Source organism: Typopeltis vanoorti, chromosome 2, assembly GCF_054136105.1.
Source record: "Typopeltis vanoorti isolate ZY-2024b chromosome 2, IOZ_Tvanoo_1.0, whole genome shotgun sequence".
Classification (NCBI taxonomy): domain Eukaryota; kingdom Metazoa; phylum Arthropoda; class Arachnida; order Uropygi; family Thelyphonidae; genus Typopeltis; species Typopeltis vanoorti.
This window is the reverse complement of record NC_143550.1, coordinates 144,929,292-144,952,977: the sequence shown is the minus strand read 5'-3', so window position 1 is coordinate 144,952,977 and position 23,686 is coordinate 144,929,292. Positions and strand designations below refer to the sequence as shown.

At 38.5% G+C, this 23,686-nt stretch overlaps 1 protein-coding gene across 1 annotated transcript in view; it reads right to left on the bottom strand.

Annotated features, from left to right (window-relative positions):
- LOC150109496 (metabotropic glycine receptor-like) overlaps window positions 1-23,686 on the bottom strand; it is a 284,141-nt gene that overhangs the window by 32,684 nt on the left and 227,771 nt on the right. Inside the window, exons 5-6 of the mRNA XM_090408590.1 lie at window positions 8,084-8,152; window positions 6,505-6,614 (exon numbers count right to left, since the gene is read on the bottom strand). Of these exons, the coding sequence (XP_090264716.1) occupies window positions 6,505-6,614; window positions 8,084-8,152 (179 nt within the window). The remainder of the gene's footprint in view (window positions 1-6,504; window positions 6,615-8,083; window positions 8,153-23,686) is intronic.

Here is a 23,686-nt window from a genome sequence, read left to right as displayed (position 1 = left end):
CAGTCTTCCAAAATCCCAGATTCCTAACTAGCGAATCCATCTGGGAATATTTTAATATGAAGAAATATATTAGCTTAAGGAAAGAAAACCGAAATATGTAATTATATTAAAATTCGATTATTAATGTTCTATCTGCATCACTAAAGCAACTCCCGCCCCCCCCCCCCCCCTGCAATCCTATAAATGCGAGCGTGTTTCTTGTTGTGCCTTATTTGAACATAAATGGACTACGAAAGTTCGCAAATACCTGACAAATAGATAAAGAAATAACTGAGAAATATGAGGAAATTAATGCGAAAAATATTCGAAAAAAAAACTAATTTATTAGAATGGGAAAGCTCCCTAAATATTAATATAAAATAAGTACTTTTGTTTTATATTCTTTGGAATTTTGCTAATTAGTCATTTAAATTCTGTGTCGATTTTTTTTTTTAAACCAATCAATAATAGCAACCGAGCCGACATAATTGTCAACCATTAAGCAAAAGATATTTCATCACTGTTGGCTAAAGCATAACAGCCTGAGGAAAATGCAGTCTGATTCTAAAATACTCCGCTCATCAGTGCAATATCACTCGCTGCAATTCATAGCTTTCTACTTAAGCGATCGACGAACAACAGCTGTAGTCAATTGCTACTAAAACTCATAGCCGGAAATATTATCAAAATAGTGCAAACGACAGTTGAAGATCAATCGTTTAGTTTTAACAATACTGGTGCTTCATATATACAGTCTATATTACTTAAAGGACGGCATTAGTTCAGCATAAAAATCACAAATAATCTGGAATAAAAGAAAAAAATACACCGCATAAAAAATGCAGAATTAAATTTCGCCACTGTTTTCGAAATATGATCTACTCGCTGTGTAGCACACAAACTAATTAATTCCTATCGCTAAAGTTAATTCTGCGGTCAAGTCAGCTCTCATTACCACCAAAACTAACCTTCTTTGCGAAAGAGGATTAACTGTTCTAAAATCAGTTGCTCTGCTTGATCGAAAGGATCAAGTGTGCCAAAAATCTGCAGACTAAGAATCTGCTAAAGCCTTTTATTCCCTTATAGGGAACAGGCGAGGCCGTTTAGCTCTATCTAATTAAAAAAAAAAAAAAGTGCATTTCACTCCATAAATGTAACGCCTAGCTTTATGAATTAAAAGTATCAGAATAACCAATAATATACACTTGTGTTGCAGCGTGTGAGTAGTGGTCCATGCAAATATCAATGCAGAACCCACGTTGAATTTAGCTCTTTAAGTTTTTTTTTTTTTTTCATAAGTCAGTATCAGACACATAAAGCATCCTTATTAATAGAATAATTAGTTATTACTTGTGTAAGAGTGATTTTTTTAAATTCATTTCATTTCTTCTTAATACATCTCTTGATACAGTGCAAATCACTAGTTTATATAAATATGCACAATTTAAATAAAAATTAACAAAAGAAAATTAAATAATCGTGATGCATGATAAACGTCATAAAAATAGAATTTGTTACTCACCTGCGCCATCATCAAAATAATAACGCAACTAAAATTTAGTATTTTTATAATTTTTAAAAATATATCCATAATTGTTTAGTCAAAATAACAACTTTAAAATATAAATAAGAATACCGAGGAAATACCATATTTACGAACAATATAATTGAAATTATTTATAACTTCAAAATACACCATATTTTATTTTTAAATCAGAAATGCTAACTACAGATTGACTAGTTTGTCATATATATTCTCGATATCGAGTTTTTCTAGTGGTTGTGATCGGACGTATTCCTTTAGACTCTGCCTAGTTGAATTTTATATAAGGTTTTTCGGGAAGCTCGCATTGCACTAACACAGTTCGAGACCTACTATCTCCCCCTCTGTATGAAATATGCAGAGGTCTAATGGCCGGCAGGCCCCACCCGCAATGAGGACCAGTGGTGGATGAATGGTATTTTAGGGAGGTGGGTCTTTGCACTGTGTCCAAGTAAGTTCCCGAAACTCCTTTTTCCTTGTTTTTAGGATAGTCACCTATAATAAACTAACTTTTTGCTGGTAGAGGCTTACTCTAAGCTGTCTACGGGATTAGCTAGTAGACTCTCAAAGTCTACAGGATCACTCTTAAACTACTCGGGAAACCCGAGAAACCGCTATTTTCTCTTAGGCCAAATTATGGACTCTTCATATGATGAGCTCGACTTCAAGCAGCTATCAGCAATCTTCAAACATGTAGGAAGCCTGCTGCAAAGGAAATGGCCAGGAAAAGTAGCAATCCACCAAATAGAAGAGGTTGAATCAGAGGACTGCCAATCCCCTGACCCTCTACAAGATTCCAGAAAAGAAAATACCACATCAGCTGATATTCACACACTAGAGGATAATGACGACTTTCAAGTAGTCAGTAGGAAGAAGCGAAAGAAGGAGTCTCTAGCTGCAGAACCTGAAATTCTGCCTCAGACCTCAGAAAGAGCAATACTAATGGACACTACAGCACAAACGGATACAGTAACACAGCCTAAAGAGAGAATTCCACCAGTGATCTTACGATCCAAAGAAAAATGTTCATCAATCACTGAGTTGATGAAAAACAACAATATCAAATTCAATTCAGCAAGGAGTCCGGATTCAGCCTGAAGGTGCATCGGACTGCCGTCTGCGCACCAGACATTTAGATGAATTGAAAGTCCCATATCACGCTTTTCAGTTTAAAAGCGAAAAAACCTCAAGGTGGTCATCAGAGGTTTGATAGAAACCATACCATCTGAAGAAATAGCCACTGATCCCAAATCGCAAGGATTAACACCAATAAAAATATCACGCATGTACAGAGCGGATAAGTGGCCCATGCCTCTGGTCTTGGTGGAGATCAGTAAAGACCAACGAGAGATTTATGACCTTAAGACTGTCTGTAACTTGGTTACAGACAGTCGTAAGGAAGGAAGACCTCAGAAGGAAGACATCCACCGGACAATGCCATCGCTGTCAAAAGTATGGTCATGCGCAGAAGCTTTGTAGGGCGGAATACAAATGTGTAAAGTGCGGAAATAATCATCCCTCGCATACATGTGCCAAGCCAAGAACCACTCCTGCTAAGTGTGCCAACTGTGGCGGCCCACATCTAGTTAACTACAAGGGCTGTTCACTCCACCCATCTAACCCGACAAGAACTAAGGAGGCATTGGCCCCGGTCCACTCAGAAGCGAGTCACACAACTTGAATCGAAAATTAAAGTGCATGCTATTACACCTGATAAATCGTATGCCTCTGTAGTTTCTTCACGCAACAAATCGGTAGAAACCATACCAAGCAGCAAAAACTCTGCTGCAATGCTTGCTGCCACTTTGGGAGAAATGCTATCAGCTTTTAGCAAATCAAATCCAAACCAGGCTGACACAAACAGATTTCTTAAAAATACCCAAGTCATATTCTCGTTGATTAATGGATAATTCGGCTATCACAATAAATTCTATACAGGTTGCATTCTGGAATGCTAATGAACTCAGCAACAACATTCTAGAACTCCAAGAATTTGCTACTCACTACAATATTGATATCCTGTTAGTTAAAGAGACCCATCTGCGGCCCTTGATAATCCCAAGCTAAGAAATTACTCTTTAGTTAGAAATGATAGACCTAATGCCAGAGGTGGAGGTACTGCAATCTTTATCAAGAAAAACATCCGTTACAATGAGATAAAAAAGATTCCTACAACTAATCTGGAAAAAACTGGCATAGAAATTTACAGCATTAATGCAGGCATCTTAAAAAGATATTCCGTTTATAACCCTCCAGGCAGAACTCTGCTATCCTCTGATCTTTCTCAGCTGCTTGACACTACGGAAGCAACAATAGTAGCAGGTGATCTAAACTCAAAACTTCCCTTATGGAATAGCAGGTGTGCCAATTACAACGGAAAATCTTTCACAATTTTGCTAAGCTGAGAAATATTATCATCGCAGGCCCGATTGAACCAACATACTATGGATCACATGGCAGGCCCGATGTACTAGATATAGCCATATTTAAAAACACATCTCATCAATTCCAGCTGCAAGTAGTTAACGACCTCAGTTCGGGCCACAACCTAGTACTTCTATAACTGGGAGACGATCCGGAACTTATTCCCAGTCAGTCATTTACTAATTTCACAAAATTCAAGGCTACAGTCAACACTATCATGGATTCAGTGCCGAATATCTCCACTTGTGAAGAAATTGATGCAGCAGTCAACAACCTGGAAAGCAAAATTCAAACTAGCTTAACTGCAGCTCTTCTATGTCCACTCCAGCTCAAGTAAACCTACTTCCAGAAGAAATCCTTGCTCAAATCAGAAACAAAAATAAAATCAGACGTCGCTTTCATAACATGCTATCTCCTCAAGATCGCCAAGAGCTGAACAGAGCATCAAACTTACTTCGCTATGCACTAAAAGATCACAGAAATCAACAGTGGGAAAGAAAACTTTGTTCCCTGAAAACTGAAGATAACTCTTTATGAAAATTGGCAAAGACTATCCGTACGGACCGTTCCAATATCCACTCCATTCACGGAGAAAGAGGTATAGTTTATAGGGACGATGAAAAGGCAGAATCCCTCGCTGAAGCTCTTCAACTTCAGTGCAGTCCTAATTATGCGCATGTGGATTTGGTCTTCATAGAGAAAATTCACCGTCGAATCCGTACTGCGCTCCAACAGTCTAACATCTGTGAAAATATCTGTCCCACCTCGCCTAAAGAGGTCTACTCAATCATTAGGAAGCTTAACAACAAAACATCCCCTCGCCCAGATGAAATTAACAACAAAACAATCAAGGTCCTTCCGCACAAAGCTGTCATGCATTTGGTAGCAATCATAAATGCAATACTCAGACTAAACTATTTTCCAACCCGATGGAAACAAGCAGATATAATCCTCATTCACAAGCCGGGAAAAGCGCCTCAGTTACCGCAAATTTACATATCCATCAATCTCCTTTCATGCTTGGGAAAAATTGCAGAAAAAATCATCCTCAATCGACTTCAAGATGTGGTAAACAAAAACGATACAATACCGAAAGAGCAGTTTGGGTTTCGAACCGGACATAGTACTACACAACAAGTTCACAGACTGGTCGAATTCGTCACTACTGGATTCAATTGGCAACAACATACAGGAGCTGTTTTTCTGGATATAGCAAAAGCCTTTGATAAGGTTTGCCACAAAGGCCTCATCTATAAATTATTTATGGCCAACGTTCCGCTTTACCTTATCAAACTTACGGACTCCTTTCTAAAAAAACCGGAAATTTCAGGTCAAGTTGAGAGGACTCGAATCCTCTTTGAAAAGAATCACTGCAGGTGTTCCTCAAGGCTCGTTGCTCTCGCCGCTGCTTTTTAACATCTTCGTTGCTGACGCCCCTAACACGACATCAACCACCACAGCTTGCTATGCGGATGACATGGCAATCCTATAACACAGCGCTTGCAAACCGCAGCAACAAACCTAGAAAAATGGCTCAGGAAATGGAGAATAGCTGTGAATGCCGACAAAAGTACTGCCATTCTCTTCACAAGACGGAAGGCATTCCACTACGGAGAAGTCAAACTTTTCAACACAACTATTCCATGGAAATCCAGCACCAAATATTTAGGTATTCAACTGGACAACCGCCTCAACTTTAACTCTCACATCGACTATGCCTGCAGCAAGGCAAACTCCGCAATTATGCAACTTTACTCTCTTCCGAAGAAGCCGTGTCAGCACCGAAAACAAACTACGGATCTACAAAACAATCATTAGACCTACATTAACTTATGGATCACCGGCTTGAGGTCACACCTCTCCTGGCAACATCAAAAAGCTACAGGTCATCCAGAACAAATGTCTCCGTATGATATTCAATGCTCCGTGGTTTGTCAGGAATGCTCTCCTCTACCGAGATGCTGACATTCCTGATATTCACATGTTTCTCCGTGATACTGCCATTACATATTTCACCAAAGCAGCTAGTCATCCCAATCAACTCATTCGAGAGTCATCTAACTACGATGAAAATGATAGGTGGACAAGCGTCCGAAAGCGGCTCTGCTCATTAGTAAAGATGCTCCCACACTGCCCTAAAATGGGTGAGCCAGGTGCTCGATAAATTCTCATTAATTTAAGCCATTTTTCATAGAGATGAAGGGATTATAATCCAAGGGATTGAGGTCCATCCAGCCATAAATGTTAAGTGTTAAGTAAGTCATATGTTCTCATTTGTGATAGTGAGAACTGCCGTCTCAGAATGTTTTTATCTACAGTTTTAAACATTTTTCATTTAGTATAAATTTACGATATACAGTAAATGTTATAATTTTAACTATATTTATTGTAATTGTTACATAATTTTACATGACTATAAGCTGAATTATTTAATTAGAAAATCACATTCTGATGATTATAATGCTGTTTCCTATAACATTGTTCAACTGCAAAAATTAATGGAGATTATTATTATTATTATTAAAAAAAATAATAACTACGAGAACATGATACTTTACCTGTACATCTTTAACATTATAGCACCATAGCAAATAGCAAACCCTACTTCTCGAAACCACGGCTCCATCAAGCAACGAACAGTCGAAGGTTCATAGTATCGGATAATCACCTAAAATAAAGGTTCACTGTTAACAAGGCAAGAAAAATAAGTGCCCTTTTTACACGAGAAATAAAAAGAAGTCTATCGAAACGTTGAAGACAAACATCTGTTCAGGTAATAATTCACTTTTGTAAGAGAAATAAGTGGTTTATTGTATCAAAAAAAAAACAAGTTTAAAGTATTTCATTAGAAATTTTTTGTTTGTTGAAATAGAAGCTGTTTAAAAAAATCGCATTTACACTTAATGACAACGAGAGATTCAATATACTCGTAGTTGAAAGAATGCTGTTTTTAATGAATATCAACTGAAAAGCTATCAATTTCATCACAAAATGAGTTTTGTTATTTCATCTTGTACACGAGATAAAAATGAAGTAATGATAGATAAATTTCAGTTAATATTATTTTTAATGGAAGCAATAAAATAATAACTCTGATTTTTCCCTTTTCTTTCCTATATCATGCAGACATTATAAGATTTTTTATTTTTTATTTTTTATAAAAAAAATAATTTTTTATAAAAAATATTATTTTTTTAAATATTATTTTTTAAAATATTATATTATAAAAAATATTATTTTTTATAAGACATGTAAACTTGTAATACCTTGGTATCGTCAGTGGAAACTATGATTTTCTTCTTATACTTAGATTCCACCTGAAAACATCACAAACATCCATGTCCGTGTCAGGATTCAAATTCCCAGTCTGTTGATTGGAGACCGGATAAGCTAACCACTAGGCGAAGCAGGCGGCAATGTGTTAGCTAAATTTCTCTATTTAAAAATTTCATTAAAGTAATAAGTGCTTGTGTAGCATCATTCATGGTGACTTCTGTGAGATGAGCTAGGCTGAATAATGACTTAATAAAGGTTCGATTCTGGTCACCTGCACGAGAGGAATTTCTTCTAAGCAAGTTAATTTTTTAACCTTGCAACTCGAAAAAAAACCCATAAAACTCACCGGAAATTCATACAGTAATACTAGGGTTTTAGTTAGATGAGATTGCAGAAGTTGTCTTGTATTCTCGTCACCATATCGCCTAGAGAGGTGATAGAAATGGACTCAAATTCCGACGATAGAGAAGGATGCAGACCAACTGCCCACCAATTTCCAAAATTTAGAGCTAAAGGAGCCTGTATTTTAGCATATTCTAAAATAATATTCTAAAATACGCTGTATTTCAGTACATATCGCTAACAAAAACATTGGTCAATATATTAAAAAATTTTACATCTATATTTAGTTCTGATTTGAACTTTAAACATCAATAAGTACATTTCTTTTCTTCCTTCCTTTTTTTTTGTTGTTGTTGTCATTGTTGTTTTTTGATGGTAAAGTACAGAACATAATGAAAATATTTTTCAATTGATCATCATAATATGTCATAGTTAATTAAATAATTACTTATGCTTATCTTTTTAACAATTAAATAGAATTTTAAAAAAATGACACAATTTTTGGTTTTGGTGCCTTACTGTTTGGTAGATGAGAACTACACCAAGAAGGATAGTCTCCAACATTAACCACATAGCAGTAGCGATCATCTGCATAAAAAAAAGAGAGAAAAATAAAAATTATCAAATTGGTTTTCTGCTCATATCTTTAACTTATAATAATAACAGCATTATATTGATAAAGAGTAAAGTATAAAATTTCATTTAAAGTGCTGTGATATGAAAAACAGTGTAAAAATGTTTGAAATGCAAATGAAATAATTAACATTATTTTAATTCAAAAGGAAACTTGAGTAAAAAAAAATCAACCTACCTTTTTGTAAACAATAGTAATCACTTTTATTGCATGGATGAAACTGATGGTATTATAAACATAAAATGAAAAAAGTTTTAGGATTTTAGAGAGAAATATTAAAATGATACGTGAAAAGGCCTGTGTGCTTTATGTAGGACGCAGGCGTCTTTTAACCTATTTTAAGGCTTCGAATTAAATGCTCACCATTACTAATTAAAATTTGTTATTGACTGAAGAAACGTACCTCAAATTCTTAAGTGTGAAGATGATCGCCTATTTGATGCACTTTTAAGTTGTTTACGTGAAAATCTTTTGTCTTTTAATATATATTTAATAATGAATTAGCCTCATGGGTATGAAGCTAAGACAGTTATTAGATTAGAAAATGGACAATGTGCAAAACCACTACATTTTACATGGAAAAGCAAGAATATAATAAAGTAAACCAAAGAGAAATAATAAAAATTAAACGACAAGAAACGCAGGAAATTTATACTACACATGTACAGCCAGAAGTAATAACGGTGTGCTGGCCCTTTCCAATAAATCGTCATCAGATTATGAAAAGTGAAAGCAAAAAGGTTATGAGCTGTAGTGGAGGGTTTAGTGTGAAAGTTATAGAGAATAATTAATGCTATGTAATCGCCATGCAGGTACGATTATATAGGGCCTGTGCTTGTTTATTGTATACTGGTCGAGTCTTATAGCTAAAAACTCTAAGCAACGTAAATTGTTTTCGTTTTCAATGATGGTGAGCTTTTTCATATCCAGCTTGTGTTTTGATTACATAGTGTGTTTTGATTGCATAGCATGTAGCGATATTTCAGTCGTGGAAGTTTTTATTGATCTTTTGTTTATGGTTTGATGTAAGTAGCCAGGTAAGGAGATATTGCAATCACGATAATGTCCAGTTATACGTGATTTCAAAGAAGGGATAGTGAATCCAGCGTATGTGGTATTGCATCGGAACCGACAGATTTTAGTTAACATTACTGACATAGTAGTATATCGGATGGAGTTATTGTAGTTTTATGTGTTAATAAAACTTTAGGCCTTTTCTTCTATTACATTCTTCTATCTTGGAACTACACGGAAAGAATTTCCAGAAAACCAAAATCATTAAAACGATAATTTAATATTTCCTAGCAAAGGGAAATTAGAATAATTTAATGAACAAAAATTATTCACTATTTTTATTATTTATTTCAAATATTTGTGTAAGGAAGAAAATAATATTAGGGTTGAATTTTACAAGTGAGAATTGTCAGGAAATATAAATGGAGAAACACTATGTAGAAGAATTACAGTAGATGAATGAATGAATAGGAATATATATATATAGAAAGTTTTTTACCTTGGGTATAATATATGTTAAAGATAACAAGTTATTTTCAAATATAAACCTGGTTTCTTACTCCATTTCCCAAGTCAGCAAACAGACAAGTCAGTCAAGTTTGCGCCTGCAAGTGTTGCAAGTCTAGCTGACCCTGCACGTAGTGCAAGTCCAAGGCAACTCGTGGTAAAGGTAGAATAAGAGCTTATTCTACCTTTTGCAAGTCTAGCAGGGTCAGCTAGACTTGCAACACTTGCAGGCGCAAACTTGACTGACTTGTCTGTTTGCTGACTTGGGAAATGGAGTAAGAAACCAGGTTTATATTTGAAAATAACTTGGTATCTTTAACATATATATATATATATATATATATATATATATATATATATATATATATATATATATATATATATATATATATATATAATTCTTTCTTTCTATTGGAAATATATATTATTTCCAATAGAAGTAGGCGGGGATCCTTTTACTCGAATTAGCTTTTTTAAAAGGTCGGTGGGAAACTGGTTCATCACTGATATCAATGATTTTATAGGCATCAGTGGGAAGAGTACGTCATTTTTTTTTTCACTTGAGTGGTGAATAACTAGATTTTAGGGAAGAAAAAACCTCACTTGGTGTGTCAAAGATCGACTTACACGGGAACTAGATGAATAAATTTTAGTAAATAAATTCTTTGCTCCGAGAGACTGCAAATGAAGAGATAAAACTGAGTTACTTGTCGAGAATGAGATTCAACTTTATAGATTTTAAAAATTCGCCTTTACACTTCAAGTACTCAACATTTAGTTTATTAGTATAGTCAGTTTCAGACGGACACTGGCATCCTTTAACTACCTCCACAAATCCATGGATTTCCATTCTACATCAATTTAAAAGCCTCCTCCTCCTTTTCATGTCACCGCATAGCTAACTCAGTAGATTAACGTAACGTATAAACTTTAACAATATTCGTATTTTATATTTGTTTAGCGTTCGTATACAACATATTCGTATAACGGATACAATATAAAATTTGACAGTAATTGTAGTTTATATTTGTTTGGCTTTCGTTTTACAGATATCCACGATGATTGTATAACAGAAAGATTACAAACAGGAAAAACTGCAGCGCACTTACAATATAATGTAGTTTTCTTTACTTAGTTGTCAAAATGCATTTGGTGTTCCTATGCAAAGGTCTGAGTCCCAGAGCTGATTCCTACTTTATGCTGCGTATTTACACTTTCTTATTCCACTAGTATCTATCCTGCAGTCTGTAAACTAGCTCATATAAAACCAAGTCCTAAGATGGGTAACAAATCTTTACCTTCAAACTTCTATCCAATTTCTTTTGCCTCATTTCTTTTTAAAATAATTTAAAAAACTATCAACAGCCAACTCCTATGCTACCTTGAAGACTCATCTAATAAATGATCAACAGTATTGGCTGAACTATACGATTCTAGTTGCTGAAGAATATAAACGGAAGCAATCTCTGTAGACAACGAGTTTGGGAGGTTCAAAATGCTCTCAAATTTTCATTTTTGCAAGAAAATGGAATGCCGGCACTGAGTAGATTTCGAATTCTGCAACAATTGCAGAGAAATCTGCATCCAAGGACAGAATCATCAAGAAAGTCCAATCCAGGGCAGAAAGCAAATAATGAACAGCGATTTTGTGGATGAACTGACGCCATTCTCAAAATAATAAATAGCTTTAAGTTCACAATTACAGTGGTACTATAACTCACAATGTCGAATTATAGTTGGGGGGGGGGGGATGTATATAAAAAAAATCTGGACTCAGAACACCAACAGAACAGTTGATGAAATCTGATTCTGTGGTAAAGTATGGACGACAAGTACATCCTCATCCTTTTCCGGAAACGAATTCTCCAGACTTTTGTTCCACAAGTTGAAAGAATCATTCCTGGAACGTTGCACTATCATTGATGAGATTACTGCTAAAGGGACCAGGTATCAATCGCATATACATGATTTGCTGAGATAAATACAATATAAGAAACGTACATCAGCGATAACACAGAACTGCAATTATATTGAAGGCATGTAAATATATTTTATTGAGTAAATGTGTGGTTTTACTATGGAATTACTGCGTCACCGATGTGACATACTAGGGTAGTAGCAATACCCTCGATGTAATTGTTAAACGTCTCAAAAGAACAATTCATCTATCTTTGAATAGAATGTGGGAGTACTTTGGTGAAGAAAACAATGTAAGATAGAAGGGGTAGCTAGCTCATGAACCCTGATCTCACTTAAGTTGAATATTTATGGAAGCTTGGAGAATTATACGAAGACAGGCATGAGTATCCACCATGGAAGTAAACTGTCTTAAAGCTGTTCTGCATAGACGGAGTTTTTTTAGGAAAACTTCTCATGATGGTTTGCATTTTTAAAGGATGAAAAAAACCGACATTTTGGAAGGAAAGAATATCTTCATCTCCGTATGAGCCTTTAGTTGAAATGGACTTATAAAGATTACTCCAGTCCAAAACAGGAGTCGAATCTAGGCCATTTCAACCACAGAGAGGTTACCAAATAAACTGACGCCATATAGAGAGTAGAAAGATACAACTGTGTGCTATACTTTGGACCACCAATGTAATATTAAAAATGTCTTAATTCTCAATGAAGGATCGAACCTATCACTCTTTTGAAATCGCTTCTTCATGATCCTCCACGGAATGAAAAAATGGTTGTATTTGATCCAGAAGAATTCCGATCACTCTTCCAATAATGTCTCAGAAACGAAAGATATTCGGGTAGACACTTTTTCCTGTTGTCCTATAGTTTTTAAGGATCTCAGATATACTCAGTAAGATTTAGGTCGGTAAGTTATGCTGATGCTTGGAACTTGTTCTCAGAACCATTCACGAACTTTTTTTTTTGGATGAGAGAGAGAGTAGTATTGCCACTTTAATCCATTCAAGATCGAATAGGATCATGCTTGCAAGAATATTAGACCCACCGTCCTTCCAAACAAACAAACAAAAAAGAGCTTCTTACATTGTTTTACAAAAAGAGCTTCTAATTTTTCTGTCATAATCTTGAAATGCTTTAGTTCAAACTTCCATGTTGTCTTCCAAACTCTGTCTTGCTAAGATGGACGCTTCCATGGCTCATTTAAAGGGCTTTTAAATGAAGGTGATTTAGCCGGTCTCATATAGATATGGAAAGGTTTTTCCATTCTAGAAAAGAAACAAGACGTTTCATCTCGCAAAACACACACAAACCTGGCAGAAGAACACGCTCATTTAATACACATGAATCAACTGGCGTTATAATCTTCGTTGCTTGTCATAATTCCAAACAACAACTCAATCCATGATTCACAGAATGGAATTGCGCACTGTTATTGATTCCTTTGGATCATGGAAGCATGTGTCCCGAATCAGCAGTTCCAAATCTGTTTCTAAAGTACTGTAGCGTTTTCTATGACTGAATGACTGATACATAGGTGTTGAAGAAGGAGATCATTCCAAACAGATACGCAACAGCAAATAAACCGTTTACGAAGTTCTTGATGACTGCTTTTGTCCAAACGGATACTTCATAATGGTTCTCGTTCTCTCGCTCTCTTCATCTGCATTTCGATTAGAATTCTTCTTGCTGTTGAAGATGTTTTCGTTTCTTAGCGATGAACACAGACATTCTCTTCATTTCGTCAATAGTTCCACTTTCTTTAATATGGTTCAGATATCGTCTCCCAAAAATCTCTCTCTCTCTCTCTCTCTCTCTCTCTGCTCTTCAGTTCATTGAAAGCTAGTCTCTGTGCAAGACTGTATCTTTTTTACATCCATCCATCCATCTCACAAACGAGAGCACATCGTTGCATGTGAGATGGACTGTTCCAGTAAATAAAGGCAGACAGAAGAGGGATGTTGCGTGTGTGTGTGTGTGTGTGTGTGTGTGTGTGTGTGTGTGTGTGTGTGTGTGTGTGTGTGTGTGTGTGTGTGTGTGTGTGTGTGTGTGTGTGTGTGTGTGTGTGTGTGTGTGTGTGTAATATCATAAGTAATATAGCCTCATTTTATCCGTGGGTTTGACACTGAACTAAGAAAACACATAAATCAGAAACAGACCCTCCCCAGTAAGATAATGAAGGGTCATCAACCAGCCGAATTACTGTCCTCCAGACAACATATATTTACAGAAATCCCCCCCCCCTCGAACTAGATGGGGACGGAACTTGAGATTTGTGGAGTTAGCAGCTAAACAGGTGAGTGAAAACAGCTAAAGATCTTGAGCGGAAAGATAACCGTCTGTGCTAGGTTTGATAACGCTGCGTTCGCTGTGATAGATTCAAAGAGATGGTTCGATACATCGAAGTAAACACTGAGGTATACCGAAGGGTGATGTGTGACACGCAAACCGATTTTCTTTCAATGGGATCTTCAGTCCTTCGCTTTTCTCCCTATAGTTGTACCATGATCAATGAATCTACACTTAACATTTTTGGATATCTTTTGTATCATTATGATATAAAATATAATCGAAATCTTTAAAAAAAATACTCTGTGTATGAGCGTACGGTAAACTACCCGTGTCAAAACTGTCGAAAGATACAGAATTTAAGACAATACCATTTAGAGACGAAAATATAATGGCTTAAAGTATACAAGAAATGAATGAATGAAGATGACTCCAGTAATTTTCTGGAGTCGTCTTCATTCATTCAGGTTCCTAAAATCCTGTAAAAATTAACAATCCCATAAAACAATTTTAATTATAGTTGGCTCTTGAACTGTCATGAAAACTTGAAGTTATTTCCAAATTTAAACTAAACTAAAGAGTCTTTACTCAGCAAAAACTTAAGAATATGAGTAAGAAAAAAAGTATTGGCTTAGCATTGCACATTTTTTAATTACATATACTTAAAAGTATAAATATTTGATCAAGTTATAAATATTATTGGGTATACAGTAATAGGCAATAATACTAGGTTGTAAACTTTCTTCATCGCCTAGTGAAATACTGCTGCCCGCCTTATTGGAGGTCTGAAGTGGCAAATGTCACATGTAGCTTCCAGAGCGGGATTCCGGTTTATGTACCTCTCTCTCTTCCCCGTATAGTGTGAGTGATATGCCCTTCAGGGCTATGACAAAGAGACCCCCCCACACACATACTAACCTCCTCCATTTTGAGGGTTCATCAGCTAAAACGGTGGTGCCGCAGTGAGTGCACGAGCCGGAATCTGTCATAATCGCGTTGCCACATACTCTGCCGACTCATGCCTGGAGAGGGAGTCCGAGTAGTGGTATGTGTTGTGGGGGGGGGGGAGGACTGTCGAGGCCATCATGGCACGAAGATTTCTCTCTGTGTGGATGTCATGTCAAAGAGTCCACTTCTCACTGCACGTCCGCACTATATCTTCAGTTTAATCAAATATGAAGACTCTCACAAACAATAACAGAGGCACTGCAACACAAGCGAATCTTCCTCATAAACTAATCCCACAAATGACGTCACATCACAATCAGTCACAATATACAAACAATGCTAGCATCTCTTCACTAAAAACTCGCTTTCACATCCACTGTTTCAACATCCGTGGCATTAACAGAAATATAAATGGCATTCACCATTACCTGCAATCTACCATCCAGACCAGGCATCTTATTCCCGACAGAAACCTAGATTGCAGCTACATCTACTATCGTCTACCTCCAGTGCCTAAACTACACAGTTCACGAGTCTTTTCACCACAAGGGTGGCACCTGTCCCTTTGTGAAATCTGACATAGTCTGACAAAGAATAGCTAATTTAGACTTCCCTGCGTTTGACCTTTGGCTCAATGTTTCCTTGCCCTATTTACTAACTTTCATTTGTTGCATTTACCTGTCTCCAAACACTGATAACCACTCGGATCTCTTCACATTCCTTTCCATTAAACTCAACCACCTGCAATCAAGCTATTCCAATAGTGACATCGCTTTCCTGGGCGTCTACAATTCCAACTTGCTCCCCTACTCCAATATTACTGATCACGCAGGACCAGAAGCAAATCTTTGCTATAAATAATGACCTACCACAAATCATGCATCTACTTACTCGAATTCCTGATCTCTTCACTCTCATATACTCTGGATCTCTATTTGGCCAGTTCTCCTTCTCAAGATATACCATAGAGGTCACCTCTCCTGTCGTCAACTCAGACCACAATCTTGTACAAGCCTCCTCTATCATAGAACGCCCCCCCCCAACCTCCAATCACTCCCGACCTAGCATCTTCTGGCACTGCAGAAGAGCCATTTGGGATGACCTCCGGAATTTCTATTCCTCCTTTCCTTGGTATGACTATTTTACTTCCACTTCCACAAATCAGACCCTAACACCTACTGCGCACGAGTCATAAAAATTATTCTCACTGGTATGAAGGCCTTCAATCCCAGTTCAACCCATAATCGTAGACAGCTTTCCAAAGTCGAAGAAAAAAAATTCAGCTTACTGGATGTCGCTCGCAACAAGAACTCCACTTCATACTCTGCCTATACCAAAGCACGCAACATATGCAAATCAGTCGGCAGCAGATCCCATTGAGATTTCAGAAAGCAACAGCAGAAAACTTGCCTCTTATGCAAATGAAAGACATGTCTTCTGGTCCTTTGCTAAAGCTGTTGGACGCAATCTCTGCTCTGGTGCACTTCCATTTCTCTCTCTCTCTCTCTCTCTCTCTCTCTCTCTCTCTCTCTCTCTCTCTCTCTCTCTCTCTCTCTCTCTATCAATCTATCTGTCTATCTATCTATCTATCTCTATCTCTCTCACAACAGCAATTGCATCATCCAGAATCTGAGGAATACCAGTCCCTAGAAGCCACCATACGCTCACACCTAGAGCACTCTGCAAGAGGAGCACTAATAAGAGTACGACGCAAACATATTAACTTCGCAGATGCCCCTACAAAGTATTTCTTTTCACTAGAAAAACGCCAACAAGAGTGCACCACTATATCTGCTATTAAAACAGATAATGGAAACATCATAGAAAATCATGACGAAATCCTCTTATATACCTTGCAGTACTACAAAAATTTGTACCAAGCCAACCCAACATCTATGGAGGCCACGAATAAAATTCTCTCTGATGTGAAAAGACTCTCACCAACAACAAGGAGTAACACAGAACTCCCTATCACGTTACACGATCTGAAAACTGCCTGCACCTCCTTACCTAAAGATAAATTTCCTGGCATAGACGGGCTCACCACTGAATTTTATCAGTCCTTCTGGGAACAGCTTGGACCTATCCTCTACAGAGTATTTGTCGAAGCGAATACCAATGGCTTTCCACTCAATATGACAACATCAGTTATCAAACTCATTCCAAAGAAAGGAGACGCGACGAAACTAGGAAACTGGAGACCCATCTCTATCACAAACACCGACTGCAAAATTATATCCAAAGCCATTGCCAACAAACTTAAACCTGCTCTGAGCGAAATAATAAATAGGCATCAGAGCTATTCCATCCCTGGAAGATCTATCCACGAAAACTTACATCTCATAAGGGATCTCATAAGCATAGCGAACAACAACAGTGAAACAATGGGTCTTGTAACAGTAGACCAAGAAAAAGCTTTCGACCGCGTTGAACACCTTTACCTCTTCAACTGCTTGAAAGCATTTGGCTTTGGCTCAGGCATCATTCACTCTATTAAAATGTTGTATGCCAAGGCACAGTTTTGCATGAAAATAAACAACAGGCTTACCATAACTGCACCATACAGCAGAGGTATTAAACAAGGCTGTCCACTCTCCGGTCCTCTTTACACAATTGCCATCGAACCCTTTCTGTGTAGACTCAGCATGCTGCTCAAAGCATGCCGCCCTAAACTTCCCTACCAAACCATAACCCTGACAGCATATGCTGATGATGTTACAATCATAGCCCGCAAAGAAGAGGACTTTCATAACATACAAATGGCATACCAACAATATCAGGCAGCCTCAGGAGCCAAACTAAACACACATAAAACCATAGGACTGTGGTGTGGCAAATGGAAAAACCGAACCGATTCCCCAATGTCTGGTACCTGGTCCACAGAGGGAAACAAATACCTGGGGATTTACCTCGAAAACACACCCTCTTATATGGATAAGAACTGGGAAGCACTGAACAAGCGTTTCAAGCAAGTACTAGGAAAGTGGGCAGCAATACGAGCCTCTGCCTCCACAAGAGGGAGAGCAATAATCGTTAACCAAATAGCCACCAGTGTCCTTTGGCATACACTAAAGATTCTTACGCCACCAGAGCAATTCATCAAACAAATAAAGTCAACCATATATCGATTCATATGGAACAAAACAAACTGGCTTCAATACTCCAAGCTATGTACTTCTCTCAAAGATGGAGGACAAAATTTGACCTCCATTGACAATAGGATAACAACGTTCCGCGCTCGATTTCTCATAAATGCCCTACAACAGGAAATATCACACAAGTGCACCACTGAGTATATTTTCACTTCTGCCACTAGAGGTCTCTCTCTCTCCACCACCTTAAGAATGACAACAGCTCAAGTGCCTGTAAATTTAACAAACTTCTACAAAGACGCCCTTCGACGATGGAAGAAGCTAAACCTCCAGCACACAGTGAAGACAGCATCCCTACCTGAAATCCTCATGGAACCCATCTTTCACAACACGATGGTAAGAAGCCCGATCACTCAGAAAGAATTTTTCTTTCCTCCATGGAGCTGGCGAAACGTGAGGATCTTGGGTGACATTCTTTCTCCAAGCCTCACCTGGCGCTTTCCAAATTCGCTCGAAAACCTGTCATATGGGAATGAGATTGAGCAGATAGACACCGTAAAGGCCGCTTTTCAAGCCGCTATGCCTGATAGCATAACAGAAGTGGGGCTTATTCCTCCAAACTCAGAAGTTTTGGCGCCTATCTTTCTGATAAAAACCAATAACTCATGGGAGAAACTTACACCCAGCAACACCAACAAGATCTACAGCACCCTAACACAACAGTCAAACCAAAGCACTTTGATGGAAAATCCTGCATCATCTGATCAAACACTATTTCAATGGGATCTACCATATCGCACAAGAGCCATCAAACCTGACGCAGATATTCAGTGGAGAATGTGGCATAATATATAACCTACTCCTACTATATTACGAAAATTTAACTCAAACGTCTCAGATAACTGCCTCTTCTGCTACCAATTAGGAACGGTCCGGCATGTCTACTTGGAATGCCCAGTCAACACTAAATTAATCAGTTTGACTCGGGAAACGGCAGCTCTTACCTGTGGTAATCTTCATACAGAAGAGGAATATTTCAATCTCGTCCATGTGGAGCCAAATAACCATTCATTCTGCAATTACCTTTTCATCACCTCAAAAGCGGTAATATACAACTTCTACCTCAGACATACAAGACCAGACAGCACAGCAACTTCACAGAGAGTGGCAACTGACCAACTCACGGCAGCCTTCCAACAAAAGGTGAGATGTCGGATCCTACACGAACATCACCACCATAGGCAAAACAACACCTTAGATCTTTTCCACCAAGAATGGAATCCACGGAATCAACTCCTGGCTGAGCAGGGCGACTGCATTATAATCCACTTTCCAGCATAGAAGTGACACCTTTACCCCCCCCCAAAAAAAAAAGAAAGGGGGAAGAAACAAGGATTGTTGTGCTTAACAGTGCGAAAATTAATCAGCTGGCACTCTCATGTCAATAGATAATATTGTGCAATAGTAACTTCTATTTTCTTCCACATTTATGTTCTTATGTTAAAACAAGATCTTATGTTATCATGTTAAAATAACTCTTAATGGCTTTAATTTATTTAAAAAAGAAAAAGAAAAATGTAATTAGCCTTATAAGTGACTTCGATGTAACATACCTCAACAAGAGTATGAGCATGTAACCTCTCTGTCTGACTGCAGAGAAAACCAAAAACCAGTTAATCCTGTATATAAGATTGTTATGTTTACAATAAAAAAAAAAAAAATATATCTCTATCTCTCTCGGTATGCCTTCGAGTACCGGGAAATTGTGATAGCTTGCGTTTCGCCTTATTCGCCCGAAGCAATGGCCAGTATAAACCACAGCATATCACCACCAGCAGCAGCCGGTCCACGCCCGAGCTCAGCAGGAATCGGTCAAAGGTCTCAGAATTCCGATCAAGGAAAAGACGCCAGCCACAGCTCCCGAGAAGGAAAAGACATCAGTCTCAGCCCCCCCAGACAACAACGAACAAAGGTAAGTACTCTCTGTCTCTTATGCCAACATTGTAGCTAATACCTCCGCGCGAATTAATACTACTGCAACAACCACCACCGTGCGTACAAACGTTCAGCTAGCCAACCGCGTTTCCCGAGACAACGGAATTGTAATTTTCGCAATTGAAAATACCCCACTGGAAAAATATCTAGAAGCAGTAGTCCAATATGTTCCCCCCAAAGATATAACTCACATTTCAAGAGTTGCCGGAACCGTACAAATGTACTTTAACAACGCATCTTGGTCTGAGACATTAATTGAAAAGGGAATAGACATCGGAGCATGCCACGTGAATGTCTCACAATCGCAATTGCTCCCACAAAAGTAACAGTGTCAAATGTCCCACCGGAAATAAGCCATCAAATGCTTCGCGGATTGCTATCAAAATACGGCACAGTGACAGGTAAAACCCGAACGCTACGCGCCTCTACAACTAGGCCCGAATTCGCTCACATCAAGAGCTTTAGAAGACAGGCTCTAATGCACTTTGGCGACAATACAATCGGCTCCATACCCAAAATAATCAACACAGAAATAGACGGAGTACCCTACACCTTTTATATTACTGTTGCTGCTCAGTGCTTTTACTGCCACGAAGAAGGCCATGTAAGGAAGTTATGCCCATATATATCCAGAAATGAGAAACCGGTTAACAATACTACCAACCCTAGCGGATCAGAGAATCAGAAGCAGCAAGCAGCCAACCCCAAAAAACAGAGCATCCCTAACAAACAACAAAGATCTCAAGGAAACAGCTCTCAGTCGAGTACCGGGGAGACAAAATCAAGTGGTAGCACTAACGAAACCCACCTTTCGGAAGAACCTCCACCAACATCGAGTAAAAGCAATCCTAGAGAAGAGGAAACAGAACACAGACAACTAACTAACTCTGAAAAAGATAAAAATAACGAAGAAGAGCAAGAAACAAAAACGGAAAAACAGCCAAAGACAAACCAGCGCAGCTGCAGCAGGGAACCTTTGCCTCCTAGCATTCTGGAACCCTCCCAACAGCCTGGAGAGGGGGATGAAGAGATCGAGCTTCTTGAGTCCTCAGATGATGAAGAGGAAACTGGACATGCAGGTCTTCCTCACACTGAAGGCCCACTTACAAATGAGCAGCTTCAGAGCTTTCTTAAAAAGGTTCGAGGCTCTTCACAAAAACTGCTGACAGCCTATGACTACACCACTGACATCAGTGGCCTTATCACACAGCTGGAAGAATTAAGAACTATTCTGGCAGGAAAGAGAGGGAGAAAAACCACCAATCTCAGGAAAAGGATATACTACCTGATAAACGGGCTTGAATCCCAGTGGCAGCGTAACTATCCATAAAGGAAGTGAAGATTACCGCACCAAATAAAACTAAACCATAAAATAATGAGCACCTCAGTAAACCTTCTCTCACTAAACGCTAGAGGATGTGCCACACCACTGCGAAACAGGTTCGTCCTGCAGCATATCCTTGCCCACCAGCCAGAAATAGTTATGCTGCAGGAAACTAACTTCCATTGCAACAGCAAAGCTTCATATCAACACTGGAAGAACTGGCCTTATACCATGCACCACTGTCCTGCCATACAACTTCATGGATCTGGAGTCAGCATTAGAATTCACCAAAACAGCGCTCTAAAAGTAGAAATAATCGATACCTTTCCTGGGTGTGCAATATATGCACTCATTACAACTCAGACAGGGAAGAAAATATATATCATTAACATATACATCCCGCAAAATGAACAGCTTGCAGTGCAGGTACTAGAGTTTGTGTGAAACCACCTCAGTAAGGTGAATGACCACATCATACTTGCAGGGGATTTCAACTGCACTTTGGATCCTGCAATGGACAGACAGCAATGCCAAGAACATCGACACGCACTATCTCAGCTTCTCCAGGATATAATAAATGACCTCGAGCTGACTGACACCTTCAGACACTTGCACCCACATGAGAAAGTGTTCTCCTGGAGAGCCAAAGGTGGTCCTACCAGTGTCCTATACCAGGCACAGCTCGACCGATACTACACTTCGATGCACACAATACCCTACATCAGGAGAGTCAATTACCATCCATCTCATGCATCAGACCATGATTCCATCCTTCTTAGCATTTGCATTCCTGGACACACCAGACACAAAGGAGGAGCATACTGGATTTTTAACAACAGCCTACTAAAGGATACAGAATATCTCAGAACCTCCAAAATCTATATAGAAACTCTCATCAGAGATATACCTATTTCACAATCAATTTCCGAGTGGTGGTCACTTTTTAAATCCAAAGTTAGGGTATTCACCCAAAAATATAGTCACAGAAGAAACTTGAATAAGCATTCAGTCATTAAAAATTTGCAACAACAACAGCAATTGCATCATCCAGAATCTGAGGAATTCTAATCCCTAGAAGTCACCATACGCTCACACCTAGAGCACTCTGCAAGAGGAGCACTAATAAGAGCACGACGCAAACATATCAACTTCGCAGATGCCCCCACAAAGTATTTCTTCTCACCAGAAAAACGCCAACAAGAGTGCACCACCATATCTGCTATTAAAACAGATAATGGAAACATCATAGAAAATCATGACGAAATCCTCTTACATACCTTGCAGTACTACAAAAATTTGTACCAAGCCAACTCAACATCAATGGAGGCCATGAATATAATTCTCTCCGATGTGAAAAGACTCTCACCAATAACAAGGAGTAACACAGAACTCCCCATCACGTTACACGATCTGAAAACTGCCTGCACCTTCTTACTTAAAGATAAATCTCCTGGCATAGACGGGCTCACCACTGAATTTTACCAGTCCTTCTGGGAACAGCTTGGACCTATCCTCTACAGAGTATTTGTCGACGCGAATACCAATGGCTTCCCACTCAATATGACAACATCAGTTATTAAACTCATTCCAAAGAAAGGAGACGCGACCAAACTAGGAAACTGGAGACCCATCTCTATCACAAACACCGACTGCAAAATTATATCCAAAGCCATTGCCAACAAACTTAAACCCGCTCTGAGCGAAATTATAAATAGGCATCAGAGCTATTCCATCCCTGGAAGATCTATCTATCCACGAAAACTTACACCTCATAAGGGATCTCATAAGCATAGCAAACAACAACAATGAAACAATGGGTCTTGTAACACTAGACCAAGAAAAAGCGTTCGACCGCGTTGAACACCTGTACCTCTTCAACAGCTTGAAAGCATTTGGCTTTGGTTCAGGCATCACTCTATTAAGATGTTGTATGCCAAGGCACAGTTTTGCATGAAAATAAACAACAGACTTACCATAACTGCACCATACAGCAGAGGTATTAAACAAGGCTGTCCACTCTCCGGTCCTCTTTACACAATTGCCATTGAACCCTTTTTGTGTAGACTCAGCATGCTGCTCAGGGCATGCCACCCTAAACTTCCCTACCAAACCATAACCCTGACAGCATATGCTGATGATGTTACAATCATAACCCGCAAAGAAGAGGACTTCTATAACATACAGATGGCATACCAACAATATCAGGCAGCCTCAGGAGCGAAACTAAACACACATAAAACCACAGGACTGTGGTGTGGCAAATGGAAAAACCGAACGGATTCCCCAATGTCTGGTACCTGGTCCACAGAGGGAAACAAATACCTGGGGATTTACCTCGAAAACACACCCTCTTATATGGATAAGAACTGGGAAGCACTGAACAAGCGTTTCAAGCAAGGACT